This window comes from Zingiber officinale, chromosome 1B (assembly GCF_018446385.1).
Source record: "Zingiber officinale cultivar Zhangliang chromosome 1B, Zo_v1.1, whole genome shotgun sequence".
NCBI lineage: Eukaryota > Viridiplantae > Streptophyta > Magnoliopsida > Zingiberales > Zingiberaceae > Zingiber > Zingiber officinale.
Window position 1 is genome coordinate 27,435,972 of NC_055986.1, and position 16,592 is coordinate 27,452,563.

The 16,592-nt window shown below is 37.9% G+C and overlaps 1 protein-coding gene and 1 pseudogene across 1 annotated transcript; one reads left to right on the top strand and one right to left on the bottom strand.

Annotated features, from left to right (window-relative positions):
• Positions 1 to 4,782: 4,782 nt before the first annotated feature.
• LOC122049351 lies at positions 4,783 to 6,050 on the top strand (annotated as a pseudogene).
• A 6,442-nt stretch (positions 6,051 to 12,492) lies between these two features.
• Positions 12,493 to 16,040, bottom strand: LOC122053833 (TPR repeat-containing thioredoxin TTL1-like). Its single transcript, XM_042615780.1, has 7 exons — positions 15,030 to 16,040; positions 14,283 to 14,478; positions 14,022 to 14,203; positions 13,613 to 13,946; positions 13,312 to 13,513; positions 13,057 to 13,163; positions 12,493 to 12,967 (listed from the first exon to the last, which is right to left on the bottom strand). Exons 1-7 carry the CDS (start codon positions 15,845 to 15,847, stop codon positions 12,818 to 12,820), a joined length of 1,989 nt encoding a protein of 662 aa, XP_042471714.1. The 5' UTR covers positions 15,848 to 16,040; the 3' UTR covers positions 12,493 to 12,817.
• Positions 16,041 to 16,592: the final 552 nt, after the last annotated feature.

Here is a 16,592-nt window from a genome sequence, read left to right on the forward strand (position 1 = left end):
GAGCTTGGGTTGAACTTGGTTCGTTTAGATGTTATCAAGCTCTCAATTCAAGCTTGTTTGATTGTTTGAAACTTTTAGTTGTTTGATTGGTTATTGAGCTTGATAATTTAAATTTATTTATTTATTTATTTTATTGTTTGTTTAGCATATTGAAAAGAGTTTTGTTAATGAATATGGTTCATGAACGTTGTTTACGAACATTATTCACGAACGTTGTTCACGAGCGTTAACGAACTGAACACATATGTGTTTAAGCTTGTTTGTTTAGCTTAACAAGCTATTCAAGCTTGTTTGTTTAATTAATTTTATGTATATTGAACGAACATAAATAAGCTCTTACCAAGCCGAACACCAAACTTGTTCACGAACGCTTGATTCATTTACAACCCTACTTTTTAGTAAGTCCTATGATTAATATAAAGTCATATAGTTGCCATGAAATGGTATATACATAATTATTGTATGTAATTCTGATTATACATTATTCAGATTTATCCATTATTTAGATTTAGAAAAGCTATTCAGCATGGTTATATGGAGACCTAAACAAAATTGTTTGGTCGATCTAATTAACTAGGTTGACCAAATAGGAAGCTTTAGTTGAAAAACTTCAAATGTTTGGTTGACCCATAGGTTGATCCACTTTCAACGAAAGTGGTTATTTAAGTCCCAAACCTTTCCAAAGTCACAAACAATTCAACGATAGTTAGCTCTAAATCTATGGATCCAAAACTCCTAATTTGAGCATGGGCAATTCCACGATACCCACATTTGGTAATTAACACAAGGTTAATACTAAGTTTGAGTCTTTGAACAAGTTAACCTACACGCTCAACCAACTTGTTAAATACAAACTTCCCAATCTTAATTTTTTTTATCAAATATTGAAACACTGAAAGGACTGACAAAAAGATCTGAGTATCTATCTTGCCTCTCAGGGTGCTATCTCACACTTAATCTGTGTTGGAAGTCACACTTCTTCTTCTATTCCTAAATTTGTTTGGGACGAAGCAATGAATTCTGGATGCACATGTTTTATTTGGCTAACAATAAGGGAGTTTGAGAAGTTGACTCCAAAAAATGTCATCCGTGTGTTCTTGGGATATGACACTCATCAAAAAGGTATAGTTGTTATGTTCCTCAAACACACCAACCCAACATGTCTCAACATATTGCTTTCTTAGAAATGGTTCATTCTTTTGTTACTGTTGTACAATCCGTAAGTACATTGAATAGTCGTCAAGTAATAAAAATATTAATCTAAGAATATTGATTAAACATTAGTTAACTTCGTAAAGCAAATTATCTAGACGATCGAAGTTTGTTTGAAAGCTCAAGAACCAAAGATTGAGAGAGTGAGTTGAGAGAGCAAGTGAGCAAAAGAGAGGAAGTGATCGAAGGAGAGAAATTGGCTTTGGAGGTGATTTCAGGATTTTGGTTTTACTATGATGCTAGTTAATGTCTCTATGTATTGCTCTTCTCCTTACCTCTATGCTTACTCTCTTGTGGAGATTCTAACCAAATACCAGTACGATCTCGAGAATATCATACTAGATAGTTTACACCAATTTTCAACGTCATTAAGTAAGGAAGTAACTCTATAAAGTTGGGTTAAAGGGATACCCTCTGTCACTAAGGGTCCTCCAGTCATACAATCCCTAGAATTGTCTCAATTACTTCTTAACGTTAGATTAATGCTATTAAGTAAAGAGGTAACCTAGAGAGTCCTGTTAAAGGGATATCATCTGTCACTAAAGGCTCTCAGTCATACAATCTTTAGATTATGCAAGCCACTTCCTAACATTAAGTTGGGGAAAACCCATTAAGCTCTAACTAGTTAATCTCTTTGTAGTGAAATGACCTGCTTTCAAGAGGATTGTTCTAGAAAGTCCGCTAAAGGGATATTCTTTATCATAGGGTCCCACGGTCATATAATCTAGCGCTTCTCCTCTATAAACAACCAATCCACCACAATCCATATATATACACCACACACACATTTGTCAAACGTGTACAAGACATAATACAATAGAACAAGTTATAAACATATCATAGAATAGGGAAATGGCCAAGTACATAGTTCATACATCATCATTACATCATAATTACTCCCTACATTCTAGATTGGGAAAATCTACTTCATCGAGAAGGAAAAATCAACAAGTTAACTAATATATTATAGTTAATTTTTTTTAAGGTATTTACCTATTTTAAAATATTAAATTTCTATTATATTTAAAACTAATATATTAAAGGTATTTACCTATTTTAAAATAATAAATTTCTATTAAATTTTTTTTAAAAAAAATCAACGAGTTAACTAATATATCCATTAAATTTTAAAAAAAATCAACGAGTTAATTAATAAATACACTATCAACGGATTCTTTTTCCATTATTTCACATGATGATAAAGCAATTTAATATTATATTTTATGTGAGATAATTTTGGGCATATGTTGTCCCTAATAGAGGGTTAAATAGGTGTTATAATATCCATTTAATTTTTTTTTTCATTGTAAGTGAGTATTATAATATCCCCTCATAAAAGAGAAAAGAAAGAGTGTTCAAAAATTTGAACACTAATCTATCTGAGGGTGATCGGTTCGGTCCTACGGAAGTTTTTCACTTGTCATCAGGATAAATCGAAAAGCGCACGCGGCGGTCAGCCTAGAAGTCCAACATCCTTTGATTACACCTCCATTTGGAGAAAAAATTCCTATAAATATACTGTAGTTGAGGTTTGAATCATAGATATTTGAATGACAATCTGAATGTTCTACCGTGATATCATGACCTGGGGACGAAGCATCTGAAATAGTAGGAAATCGGGTTTTATGTTTCATATATCGGTTGATCCATTTTTTTCCTCCATAAATATCAGATTTTGTTACCCTTGTAAACATAATATTATAATTTCCATTTTACCTATTTAAAATATTAAAATTAATTTAATTTTGCATCTGACTCCTCGGTTCTCCGAGCATCTGAAACCGACTTTTATTTTCATAAATCGATGGTCCGATTTTCCACCATAAATACCAATTTTTTCCTTTAAAAAGAATATTATAGTTAACTTTTTTTTAAGGTCTTTACCTATTTTAAAATAATAAATTTCTATTAAATTTAAAAAAAACAACGAGATTTTATTAAATGCATTATCAGCGGATTATTTTTCCATTATTTCACACAATGACATTCTTTTACCTGTTCTCGGTTCTCCACGGAGATTGAAGCATCCAAACCGACAGAAAACTGGGTTTTATATTTTATAGACTGATTGATCCGATTTTTTTTCTCCATAAATATCAGATTTTGTTTCCCTTGTAAACATAATATTATAATTTCCATTTTACCTATTTTAAAATATTAAAATTAATTTAATTTTGCATCTAACTCCTTCTCGGTTCTCCGAGCATCTGAGACCGACATTTATTTTTATTGATATGTGGTCCGAATTTCTCCAATAAATACCATTTTTTCCATTAAAAAGAATATTATAGTTAGCTTGTTTTCAAAGGTCTTTACCTATTTTAAAATAATAAATTTTTATAAAATTTTAAAAAAATATTCGTTAAATAAAACCCCAACTTGAATCATTATAAACGAGTTAAAATTAAATATTTAAGAATTATATTATGCTCGGCTCAATTACACCCGCTTAAAATAAAATACTCCCTCCCTGTACTATATTTACTTGTATTTACCATGGAGCGTCTCTTTTACTAAAAGGTAGATCCGCTATCTTAGCGGCCCCCTAGTACCGGCCCCATGGATATGGAGGGAGGTTCATGCAGGTACACAGGCCATAGGCGCATGGCATGGAGCGTCTCTTTTACTGTATGTTTGGAAGGAGATGAGGGAAGGAGAAGGAAAGAGAAATAAGGGGAAGGGAAACTTTGAACTTTGTTTGGGAAGGAGTGAGGAAAGGGAAGGAAAGGTAAGGAAGGATAAGCTTTAACCTTCGTTACCCATAGAAAAAGAGATTTTCCTACATCCCGAATTGGGATGTAAGGAAGGGAAGGGAAAACAAAAAGATTTTTTATTCTAATTTTATCCCCGTTCTTAACAGTTTAAACAATGTTCCAATTTCTAATTCTGCTATGTCGTCGAAGTCCAATTTCCTCGCCTTCTTCACAGCTTGCTGTCAAATTATTAGAGGTGGAGATCTGACACGTCTTAAAACTGAATTGAAGAGAGAAATCATTTTTCTCGTCAAAATTTAAGAGGATATCTACTACTTTTTAATTTTTCCGTCGAAATTTAATAAATTTTTAAAAAATAGAAATTCTCGTATAAAAAATTATTTTTCAAATTTTTTTATTTAAGATTTCTAAAATCATTATTTTCATTATTTATCATTTAATTACTTGATTATCGATAATTCATTGTTTTGTTATGAATAGTATAAAAAATTAATTTTTTATTAAAAAATAATATAATATAAAAAATTAATTTTATTATTAAAAATATCTAATTTATATTTATAAAATAAATATTAATATTATGAAAAATGTCTAATTTAAAAAGTAAGGATATTTTTATAACTTTATCTATTTAACCTTCATTCTCATTCCTTTCATCCCAAATAAAGTAACACATGTTAACCTTCTCTCCCTCCCAAACAGTTAAATACTTTACTTCCCTCACTCCATCCAAATAAAGGGTTATGTGCTAGTCATTATTCTGAAGGTTAGTAGTTGTCCAATGATTTTTTTTCTCCAAAGACGAATTGAAGGGGATGCTGAGAAGAACTTATTCATCTTTTCAGCCTTGGAGCCCAGATATTGTACCGTTCCAAGTTTGGAACGAACGATATTAGCGATTGCTCAATTTTGTTCATCCTCTTCACGCTCTTTCGCCGCCTCCATCGCCGTCCAATCCGTTGCTTCCTCCCTCCCTCCCTCCCTCCGTCATTTACTCTCTGGGCTAGTTTATGCTCTCTCTCTCGTTCTCTTGCTTTCTCATCGTGCATGTTATTGTTGCGATTTTCTCTTTTGTTCGCACCGTCACTTCCTCGTTTCACCAATGTCGACCAGGATTAGGGTTTGCTCCCTTCGCCTCCATGGCGGAATCCGGGGCCCCAGGCTCGCCGGAGAGCGGAAACTCTGGCGAAGTCGGCGGCGGAAGTGCGCGGGAGTAGGACCGCTTCCTCCCTATCTCCAGCATCGGTCGAATCATGAGGAAGGCCGTCCCCGAGAACAGAAAAATTGCAAAGGACGCCAAGGAGTCAGTTCGGGAGTGCGTCTCCGAGTTCATCAGTTGCGTCACCAGCGAGTAAGCCGAGTCGACCATGCTCCACCTTCTCCTCTTCTCCCGCTTGATGGCTATCTTTACCGTCTGTGGGTTTTCTGCGCAGGGCGAACGATAAGTCTCAGCTGGAAAAGAGGAGGACGATCAACGGCGATGATCTTCTTTGAGCGATGGGGACGCTCGGCTTTCGAGGAGTACGTTGAGCCTCTCAAAGTCTACTTGCAGCTCTACAGAGAGGTGATCATTTGGGGAAATTGCTGGATAGTTGTTTCTTTGTTCGTTTCTGTGACAATTGTTCTGGAACGTATCGGTTTTCCAGATGGAGGTACTTCTCAAAATTTTCTAATTCTTCCAATTTTTCGCCTTCTTTTCGTGGATCGAACTAACACTGATTTTGTGTCTTTCTAATCGAAAATTTCCTCCAATTTGTTAAATCTTAAAGGGCAACGTCAAGTGTTCTTGTTCTGTCGATCAATCAGGAAACTGAGATGGGGCAATTCATGGGAGCCTGGCGATGTGGTCGGCCATTGATTTCCCTGGTTAGTTCCAATACTCCCTTTAATCAAATTGGATTGCTTTGTGCTGCATTCAGACAACAATTCTAGCATTCAATGTAGTTGAACCTTGTCGACAACATACGAAAGGGACAGATTACTATTTTTCATCTTAGCATTATGTCAGATATGTACACACTTCGTAGTAATTGGCCTCAAAGTACTTGAACTGAGACATTAGTCAAGTTGATTGCATTTGCTCAGTGGTTTTGGAGAAATCAGAAACACTTCCCGTTTCTCACTTGGTGGAATTGGCCACAAACCATTAAAAAGTTCCAAGTAACATTGCTTCTTGATCTGACCAACATGATGTTCATTTTATTTTAGTCTTGTAATTTTTTTCTCACCCATGGAAATAATTTTAGTAACCTCAAATTGCACTGATTGATCACACCAGAAGGAAATAACCAAATAGAAAGTGTAAATCCTAGGGTTCTCACTAGCTAACACTTAATACCCATACATCCTTTTAGTAGGGTTGTAAACAAGTCGAGCCGAGCCGAGCTTTGGGGTGTTCAAGCTTATTTGATAAGGTAACCAAGCCAAGCCGAGCCGAGCTTAAAATGAACCAAGCTTTTGAAATGAGTGTTCAAGTTTGGCTTGGTTTATTTTTTATGAGCTTGAGCTTGTTTGAAGCTTGGCTTGAACTTTGTTCATTTAGATGTTATCAAACTCTCAATTCAAGCTTGACTTAAGCTTGGTTCGAGCTTGGGTTGAACTTGGTTCGTTTAGATGTTATCAAGCTCTCAATTCAAGCTTGTTTGATTGTTTGAAACTTTTAGTTGTTTGATTGGTTATTGAGCTTGATAATTTAAATTTATTTATTTATTTATTTTATTGTTTGTTTAGCATATTGAAAAGAGTTTTGTTAATGAATATGGTTCATGAACGTTGTTTACGAACATTATTCACGAACGTTGTTCACGAGCGTTAACGAACTGAACACATATGTGTTTAAGCTTGTTTGTTTAGCTTAACAAGCTATTCAAGCTTGTTTGTTTAATTAATTTTATGTATATTGAACGAACATAAATAAGCTCTTACCAAGCCGAACACCAAACTTGTTCACGAACGCTTGATTCATTTACAACCCTACTTTTTAGTAAGTCCTATGATTAATATAAAGTCATATAGTTGCCATGAAATGGTATATACATAATTATTGTATGTAATTCTGATTATACATTATTCAGATTTATCCATTATTTAGATTTAGAAAAGCTATTCAGCATGGTTATATGGAGACCTAAACAAAATTGTTTGGTCGATCTAATTAACTAGGTTGACCAAATAGGAAGCTTTAGTTGAAAAACTTCAAATGTTTGGTTGACCCATAGGTTGATCCACTTTCAACGAAAGTGGTTATTTAAGTCCCAAACCTTTCCAAAGTCACAAACAATTCAATATTAGGTTTAGTTAGCTCTAAATCTATGGATCCAAAACTCCTAATTTGAACATGGGCAATTCCACGATACCCACATTTGGTAATTAACACAAGGTTAATACTAAGTTTGAGTCTTTGAACAAGTTAACCTACACGCTCAACCAACTTGTTAAATACAAACTTCCCAATCTTAATTTTTTTTATCAAATATTGAAACACTGAAAGGACTGACAAAAAGATCTGAGTACCTATCTTGCCTCTCAGGGTGCTATCTCACACTTAACCTGTATTGGAAGTCACACTTCTTCTTCTATTCCTAAATTTGTTTGGGACGAAGCAATGAATTCTGGATGCATATGTTTTATTTGGCTAACAATAAGGGAGTTTGAGAAGTTGACTCCAACAAATGTCATCCGTGTGTTCTTGGGATATGACACTCATCAAAAAGGGTATAGTTGTTATGTTCCTCGAGAACACCAACCCAACATGTCTCAACATATTGCTTTCTTAGAAATGGTTCATTCTTTTGTTACTGTTGTACAATCCGTAAGTACATTGAATAGTCGTCAAGTAATAAAAATATTAATCTAAGAATATTGATTAAACACTAGTTAACTTCGTAAAGCAAATTATCTAGACGATCGAAGTTTGTTTGAAAGCTCAAGAACCAAAGATTGAGAGAGTGAGTTGAGAGAGCAAGTGAGCAAAAGAGAGGAAGTGATCGAAGGAGAGAAATTGGCTTTGGAGGTGATTTTAGGATTTTGGTTTCACTATGATGCTAGTTAATGTCTCTATGTATTGCTCTTCTCCTTACCTCTATGCTTACTCTCTTGTGGAGATTCTAACCAAATACCAGTACGACTTCGAGAATATCATACTAGATAGTTTACACCAATTTCCAACGTCATTCAGTAAGGAAGTAACTCTATAAAGTTGGGTTAAAGGGATACCCTCTGTCACTAAGGGTCCTCCGGTCATACAATCCCTAGAATTGTCTCAATTACTTCTTAACGTTAGATTAATGTTATTAAGTAAAGAGGTAACCTAGAGAGTCCTGTTAAAGGGATATCCTCTGTCACTAAAGGCTCCCCAGTCATACAATCTTTAGATTATGCAAGTCACTTCCTAACATTAAGTTGGGGAAAACCCATTAAGCTCTAACTAGTTAATCTCTTTGTAGTGAAATGACCTGCTTTCAAGAGGATTGTTCTAGAAAGTCCGCTAAAGGGATATTCTTTATCATAGGGTCCCACGATTATATAATCTAGCGCTTCTCCTCTATAAACAACCAATCCACCACAATCCATATATATACACCACACACACATTTGTCAAACATGTACAAGACATAATACAATAGAACAAGTTATAAACATATCATAGAATAGGGAAATGGCCAAGTACATAATTCATACATCATCATTACATCATAATTACTCCCTACATTCTAGATTGGGAGAATCTACTTCATGGAGATGGAAAAACAACCCAAAGACACAAACTAGAGAATACTTACAACCCTAAATCTGAGAGAGGAGAAGAAGAAATACTTATCGAGGAGATTGTCGACGTCTTTGGAACCTTTCCTTTCTCCGACAGTGGATGGATTGTCAAGATCGGAGGAGATGGAGGTTTTAGGGTTCCCCTTAGAGGGGAGAACTCTTCTCCAAGGAGAGGAGTGGAACCTCAAACCAAAGATAGGTCAAAAGTGCTGAAAATCCCTTGTTGTAGGCAAGGGGCATGACCCTTGCCTGTTCGGCCACACGGTCATGCCTCAAGGCACGGACGTGGCGTGTGTGTCGTGGCCCAAGGCAAGCACGGTCGTGTCTGAAGGCACTGCCTGCCCATGGGTCTCTCTAGAAAAAAAGAGGCTAGACCATGCCTTAGGAATATAGGCATGGTCGTGCCTCTGGGCATGGCCAGGTCGTGTTTCCTACTGTATAAGATGACACGGTTATGCCTCATGGCACAACCAAGGCGTGAGTCTTGGCTGGAGCGAGGCACGACCTTATGTACATGATCCTGGTGATGAGGCGCGGCCCTAGGTACATGGCCTTAATGATGAGCGGCCCTGAGTGCATGACCCTGGTGATGAGGCACGACCCTGAGTACATGGCCCTGGTGATGAGGCACGGTCATGCTTTGCTGAATTCTCTTTCAAACTTCCTCTAATACTTTTTTTTTTTTCGAAAAAACGTCCTATCAATAAAAATAAACAAAGAGTAATTTTCTGAATAAAAGAAGTATAAGTATGATATAATAATTAAATAGGATAGAATAAATATAAATTATAATTATGAAATACAAATATATGTGCGTCAAATAATGTCTAAAATATATATATAATCTACCTTGACAACAACTTCCTAACTTGCTTACGCTTCTTTCAATCATCTATGCAAGACCAAAAAACATTGAAATCAATGTAGATTTAATTGGCCAAGGCAGAGAAGTATTCCTTTAAGTTCCCACATGATAATCCCGCACATCGCTGTTTGATACAATCAATTCGTGGTAAACCTCCTACTTATCTTCAAGACGTACTACCATTATCATTTGTCATCCATTTTACCTTTTTATGAACCTCTCGCGTACCTTAAGATGCTTTTTTAGTTCTCAATGGACCTTGCCAACCTTCCGAGAAGTCAACAATCAAATACGAAGCCGCTAGGGGCTTGACGCGTTGCTAGAAGGTCGTGTGTACGTTGTAAATATTTTCTTATACTTGACGTTTTGGCCTTAATTTTTATTAAACATTTTGAAGGTCGATGAGACATGCATGATTTATTATGATCGATGAACCCAGATTGTTCTTGGGGGCTGATTTTCTTGGTGTAAAGGATCATTATATTAGGATAAAATGACTATCTGTATCTTATCATGGGATAGACTCGACCACAGGCCGGGTCCTAACTGGACCCGGCCCGAGCCCTTAATCGGGTCAACGGGCTAGTTACCCATTGACCCGGGTCACGGGCCTAATCGTAATCGGCCTGGTTCAAACCCATTTTTAACTGCCAACTGCCAGTTCAAACTGGCAGTCCGGTGGGATTTTTTTTTTGTTAAAAATATTTTTTTAGAGTAAGATTCAAATCCACATCCCCTATATGAAAGCCAAACTTAACCATCTAGGCTAAAATTATTATTGTTATCATATGTCAGTTAGTTAACTAATATCGAATTAATAGTTTTCTTTATAAATTTGATACTGAAGGAACAAATACTATGAGAACGTAAAATGAAAGTAAATAATAATGTCATAAAAGGATTACAAAAATAAGAAAATTATGTGGGTTTTGATTCCTTATACCCTAAGGGATACATAAGTAACTTAAATAAGTGGACAATTTTTTTATATGAATTTATAATTTTAAATTTTAATATAATAATCTTAAACTGTAGCGAACCGTGCACGAATTATGAACTCGCGGTTTCAAACCGTAATCTGTAACCGTCTTGAACGGTTACGGTTAATGATTGATCCCCATGAATCGTCGAACCGATAGTTTCGAAGGTCTACCGCGGGGCTAACAATACATGTTTGGGATGAGTGATATCATCTTTTGCTCCAATAAATTCAAATTGTCACCCCTAGATGGATATAAAAAAAGTTACATAGCAGGTCTCCTGGCATGATGTATCTATCTATATCTTACCGTGAGATTGATGATATTTATTTGGGATGAGTAATATCATCTTTTGCTCTAAGAAACTCAGATTGTCATATCCCTAGATAGATATAAAAAAGTTACGTAGCAGCCTCTATGGGTGTAGTTCAGTGGCATAGCATTTAGAGAAATAATAAGAGGATAATGTTCAAATCTCAAATGGAATTAATATAAAGTCGTTCCATGAGTGTTAATAAATTATCCTCTGGATTTATCCCCTAGGTAAATGAGGGTAAGGCTGTATATTTTCAAATTAGTTGGGCATCTCAACTATCAAAGAAAAAAAAATTTATATGACTGAGGTGAGAGTGTTGATAAGTTAGTATGATAAACACATTGATGATGGTACCTTCCAATGGATGGTCTATGCATATGGTTTTATTCGCCCTATGGATTGCTGTAGTTGATACATGTATGAGTGGATGTTTTAATAAGTCTTGGGGTTACTTTTTGATAGATAAAATGTCTTATTAGGTGTCTGAGTTCTCCCATCCAAAAAGTTGTTGTGCTAAGGTAAATACCTCCTATGATTACTCCCTTTCAGAGAGTCTGAGCCTCCCTTGAGGTGACGGCTTCAATTTTCTTTTTCATTTGCTCCAATGTTGGCGGCTTCAATTTTCTTTTTCATTTGCTCCAATGTTGGTGGCTTTATTCATACATAGATTCACCTTGTATGACTGAGGTGAGAATATAAACGGGTTTCCGTTATTAACCTTTGTGGTCGACAATAACTTGTTTAACTTAAAATATAAGATAAATTTGATCAGTTCAATGATACTTTTATTTATTTAAAATGATAAAATTTTATTTTAAAGAAAAAATAGAAGGAAAAAAAAAAAGTGGATAGACAAGTTTATTAAAAAAAAAAGTATCATTTGCATGAGGCTTAAACGTATCATTGATAGCCTCGTGTATTTGAAATCTTGATAGACTTGTAGCTAAAATACATGAGGCTTAATAAATTTAGAGAAAAGTCAAATGTTGATAGGTAGTAGTAGCACTATTCAACGCAATCATTCTTCATTACCAAGAATGCTTGGTCTAGTAGTTAAAGGTTTCTTTGAGAAAAAGAATATTGTATATAATTCACTTTAAAACGTAATTGAATGATCATCATTTTAAAGATTTTTAAGCCCATAGAAAAACATCATACTCTTTATTTCAATATCTTCAGTTAGTCTAGAAACACGGAATGAAATGAAATAGCAAATCAAATATATAGTCACTAAAAAGGAACAATTATTGATGTTCTCTTGCATCTAAGGATTTTCAAAATTGATCTTAAATATGTATATAATTGCCGCTAGATATGAATAACAATTAGTGTTAAAAAAAATAGTCCAATAAAAAAGATCACAGGCTTAAAGTGTTTCCCTATTACTCATTGCTATCTGCCCAGCTGTTTACTTATAAAGAGATGCATGCATGAGGCAGCTATACCATTTAAAACCAAGACCTAAACAGCTCATGTTGTCACGGATTGGATCGACCACCAGAATGATGCCATCAGTTTCTAGAAATTGATTGAAAAATCCAGTCCAATATATGTAAAAACAAATGATAGGAATGGAGCATAAGATCTAGAGTTCTATCACAAAATTGAACAGATGGTAGTAAATTCAAGTTTGAAGCATAGAGGAAGAGAGAATACTGTCAATTCATTTATTCTACAGAGGAGAAGTCACATGTAAGCTTCCACCTGCAACAGTGGCAGCAACAAAATTGAACATTGATTGTAATGTGAAACAATGAATTGATATACCAATCTCAACCCAACCTCCAGACCGATTTAGATGCTCTCTATATAATGTATATACACTAAAAGAATATGCATAGCTTAATCATAGGAAGGAAAGCAGAACTCAGTCTTGTCTCCAGTCAATGAATGAATACATAGCTGGCCTGGTGGGATCTGAAAATTTATATGAATTCATGGAACTAGTGCTTCAAACTTATCCCTAGCTATAGTGCCCCACAGAATGCTCCAACACTTGTTGGCTGGGGCAGATCATCTCCTTTACCCTTATCCCATTTTTGTAGATCTTGAATGTAGGCACGACCCTCACGCTCTCAGACTTGGCGACAGCAGGACTCTTGTTGATGTCGACCTTCAGTTCATGTAGGGAAAACATCAGGTGAAGATGAGCACGAGCATTTGGATGTGCCCAATCTATGATAATAATGATGGTGACGATACCTTGAAAAAATTTGCAGATGGATAGTGGGTGCACAATGAATTAACGGATGGTGAAATCTGGGAACATTGCAGATTGGATGTTGCCATAAAGTAAATGATAGAAGTTCCTGCAGTGTCAAAAACTTGAGGTACATTGTATAACAGTAATCTATTGAAAGACCACTTAATATATTCCGATTTAAAGTTATGTACGCAAGTGCAAATGGAAGTTAAGCTAGCACAAAGACATGAGAAAGATGAGGGAAAATATCTCACCAGGTAAGCTGATCGCAGCTTGGAACTGCTTCAAACTAGTAACCTCCTCGGCGTAGCCTCCAAACTTCAAATTAGAGACTCCACCCCGTGAACTTTTCAGTGCAACTTGTGCATGAGACAATGCTTCAGCCACCTCAGTGTCTGCTGGAATTTTCTCGCTGAGAAGTTCATAATCTCTTACAGATTCAGACCATCGCTCAAGCTGATTACCAAGCATGGAAACGATGAAAAGCCAATTCTTTGTATCAATTTTTATTGGATGATTCATATCTTGAAGTATCCAGATGATAAAAGATTTCACCTTGGCATTGGAATCAGCTCGGCGCAGAAGAGCCTTGATGTAATGGGGTTGGATTTTGAGGGCTTGGTTGCAATCTTCGATAGACTTCTCCCACTGTCCAAGCTTTGACCGGCATGCGGCTCTATTGCAAAGGAGGACTGGGTTTGATGGATCAAGCCTGAGCCCTTCACCATAAGCTTCGCTGGCCTCTGCAAAATTTCCAGACTTGAAGAGCTCATTCCCCTGAGTCCGAGCTCTTGCAACTGACTTGACATTATTAAAAATCAATGTCAGTTCCATATTTCTGGGATCCATCCTCCTAGCCTTTTCAGCTAATTCAACTGCATTTTCAAACCTGCAAAACTCCCACTTTTTGCTCAAACGTTTTAAGAATCTTTTTTATAAAAAAATACAAAAAACTCAAGCTCACCTTCCTAAGAACATATCAACTTGTGCACGGATCATGTAGATGTAAGAACCTGGATGCATGCCAAAGACTTTGGCATCCGAGTAAAATGGAGGTTTTTCAAGTCTAAGCGAGTTCGAAGAGACTGAATCAGCTTCATCGATCTGAAGAATCCGGAGATGGGCTTCTGCTTTTGCTGCCATTATCTGAAAATTTTCAATTACATATGACTTCTTTGCTCAATTGTTTCTTGAGAGAATAAAAATAAAATAAAAATTAATGTACCGTTGGAGAAGAATCTGCTCCTGCTGCAATTGCTGCGTCAGCTTCCCTTAATGCACTTTTCCAATCAGCAACCTTTCTCGCTTCATCACATATGCCTAAATGCCTCTCCAGTGTTTGCAGCTTTTGCAATTCTCTAGTGTCTAGCTGACCCCCTGTTGAAAATAGGTGCTGTTTTGCATCCTCTATCTGCCCTAACCTGCAACGAGTAATAAGCAAGTGTAATTGCAGAAAAGAGACTACTGAACAACACCGTGTATTCAGTGAAGAATCATGAAAGAATAAACTAGGTGGCAATATCTAGCACATCTTGGGCGTTTCACAGTATTGTGGGAAAGAAACAAAATACAATCCATACTGTGGTCTGTCACTGAAAATGACAGTGTTTGGGGGCCATGAAACATGGACGACGTTTACAGAATCATCAACTATAGCAGACAAAGGTCAAGGCCCGAGAGGCTAGTAAGATCAAAGAAACGCAAATGATTGACAGCACCAAACAGCAAGGCATGAGTATGACAGCCTCACTTTTTTTACCTTGTTCAATCTACACAACCAACTGGTGTATAGATTTTCATCGAATGAGCACACACCAAGAACACAAAATCATTGCAAATTGTTGGTTAATTTTTTTTAAAAAAAAAGGGGTAAATTTCGCACAAAGATCAAAACTCATCGATCGTAGGATGAACTTTTTTTTTTTTTTAAAAAAAAGATGTTCGAATGCATTTTAGGAGAGACGATTCTCACCGCAGGTATAGACTTGCGAGGCGATGGTGCGCACGGCAGCTCGATGGATCCAGCCGGACTGCCTCCTCGCACTCCCTCACCGCCTCCCCCAACCTCCCCAGCCCCGCCAGCGCCGCCGCTCGGTTGCTCCGGCAGGCAGCATTTTCCGGGCACATCGTCACCGCCTTGTCATATAACAGCAACGCCTCGCCATAGTTCCCCCTCTTGTACTGCTCATTCCCCGCCCTCGTCACCTCTTGCGGATCCACCTTCGCCGCGGCTCTCTTCGCACTCGGATCCCCCCGGCTCGCCGTCGCTGGATCGCCGCCCGGTCGCCCCCCGCGCATTATGCTTCCGTGGCCATAGTTCCCGGTGCCGGAGCCAAGCACGTCGCTCCTTGCCGCCGTGGTCCTCGGCACCATGCCCGTGATCTTCCCCGAGGGGCAGATGTTGCCTGCGGGAAGCACATTCGTCAGCGGCGAGGTCGCCGAGCTACACCCGCCGCCGAAGGCAGCCCGAGAGGAGAAAATCAATTGGCCGGATCCGGAGCGGCGGTGGGAGTTCTTGGAGACCCTGCCGCCGTCCGCGGCGGCAGTGGGGCTAGTCTCCTCGGACCTGGCGATCGGCAGTGGTCGTCCGGGGGCGGATCCGGAGGAGCTAGAGCTGCTGCTGGTGTTAGCCCGCGGACGAAGTGGGGAGACGGGGGAGTCGAGGATGCCGCCACCACCGTCGTCGGGCTTGTCCTTCTCCATGACCTTGTCCGTCTCCGTCCCTTCGCGGAGAACCAGAGCGGAGCCGAACCGGTTGGCGACCGGGTCGACCGCGCCGGGGCAGAGCATTAGGCCGGTTCGTTAGAAGGGCTACTGGCTACTGAGATGCCGTCACCGCCTCCGCTCGCCCAGCCACGAATATAACTTCGCCAGACGCCTCTGCTTCGTATCAGAGCAGCAGACGAAGGTAAACAAAAGCACCCAAACTTTTAACACCCACTTACTTCTCCTCTGATCCCCTCTCTCTATCTCTCCACTTCGTTTCTCCTCGTCGGTGCGTAAGGTGAGTGAATATATACTGAAACAAAATTTTGAAAATATTTAATTGTATAAAATGAGAAAATAATAAAAAAACGTAAATAATATTCGTGAGTGGGCAGGCAAGTAATTAATAATTTCCCAGCCTTCCATACGACGATCTAGGCGAGAATATTCCATACGTTGGCTATTTCTGGCCACGTCAGCCGGACCCAGACGAGAGGAAATTACTCGAGTACCCCTGGGATGGATGCGAGGAGAAAGAAGCGGGTGAAGGAGTAAAAGCGGAGGCATTTCGGTAAAGTAGAGCAGCTGGCCACGTGCGATGTGCCGTGCCAACTGGGTAAGGGGCAAGCGTGGCCGCCAGCTAGCCCTACTCTACTCTCGGTGTCGGATGACGTCGACGCAGATGAGATTCCACGGAATATTCCTTCTCGGCCAGGCGAGTATCCATTTTATTTCCGGATATTAGTTATAAATTTATTACATAAATCTATCGTTTCATCGAGCGTATATATTATTTATAAATACAAATAAAAAACAATTATTTTTAGTG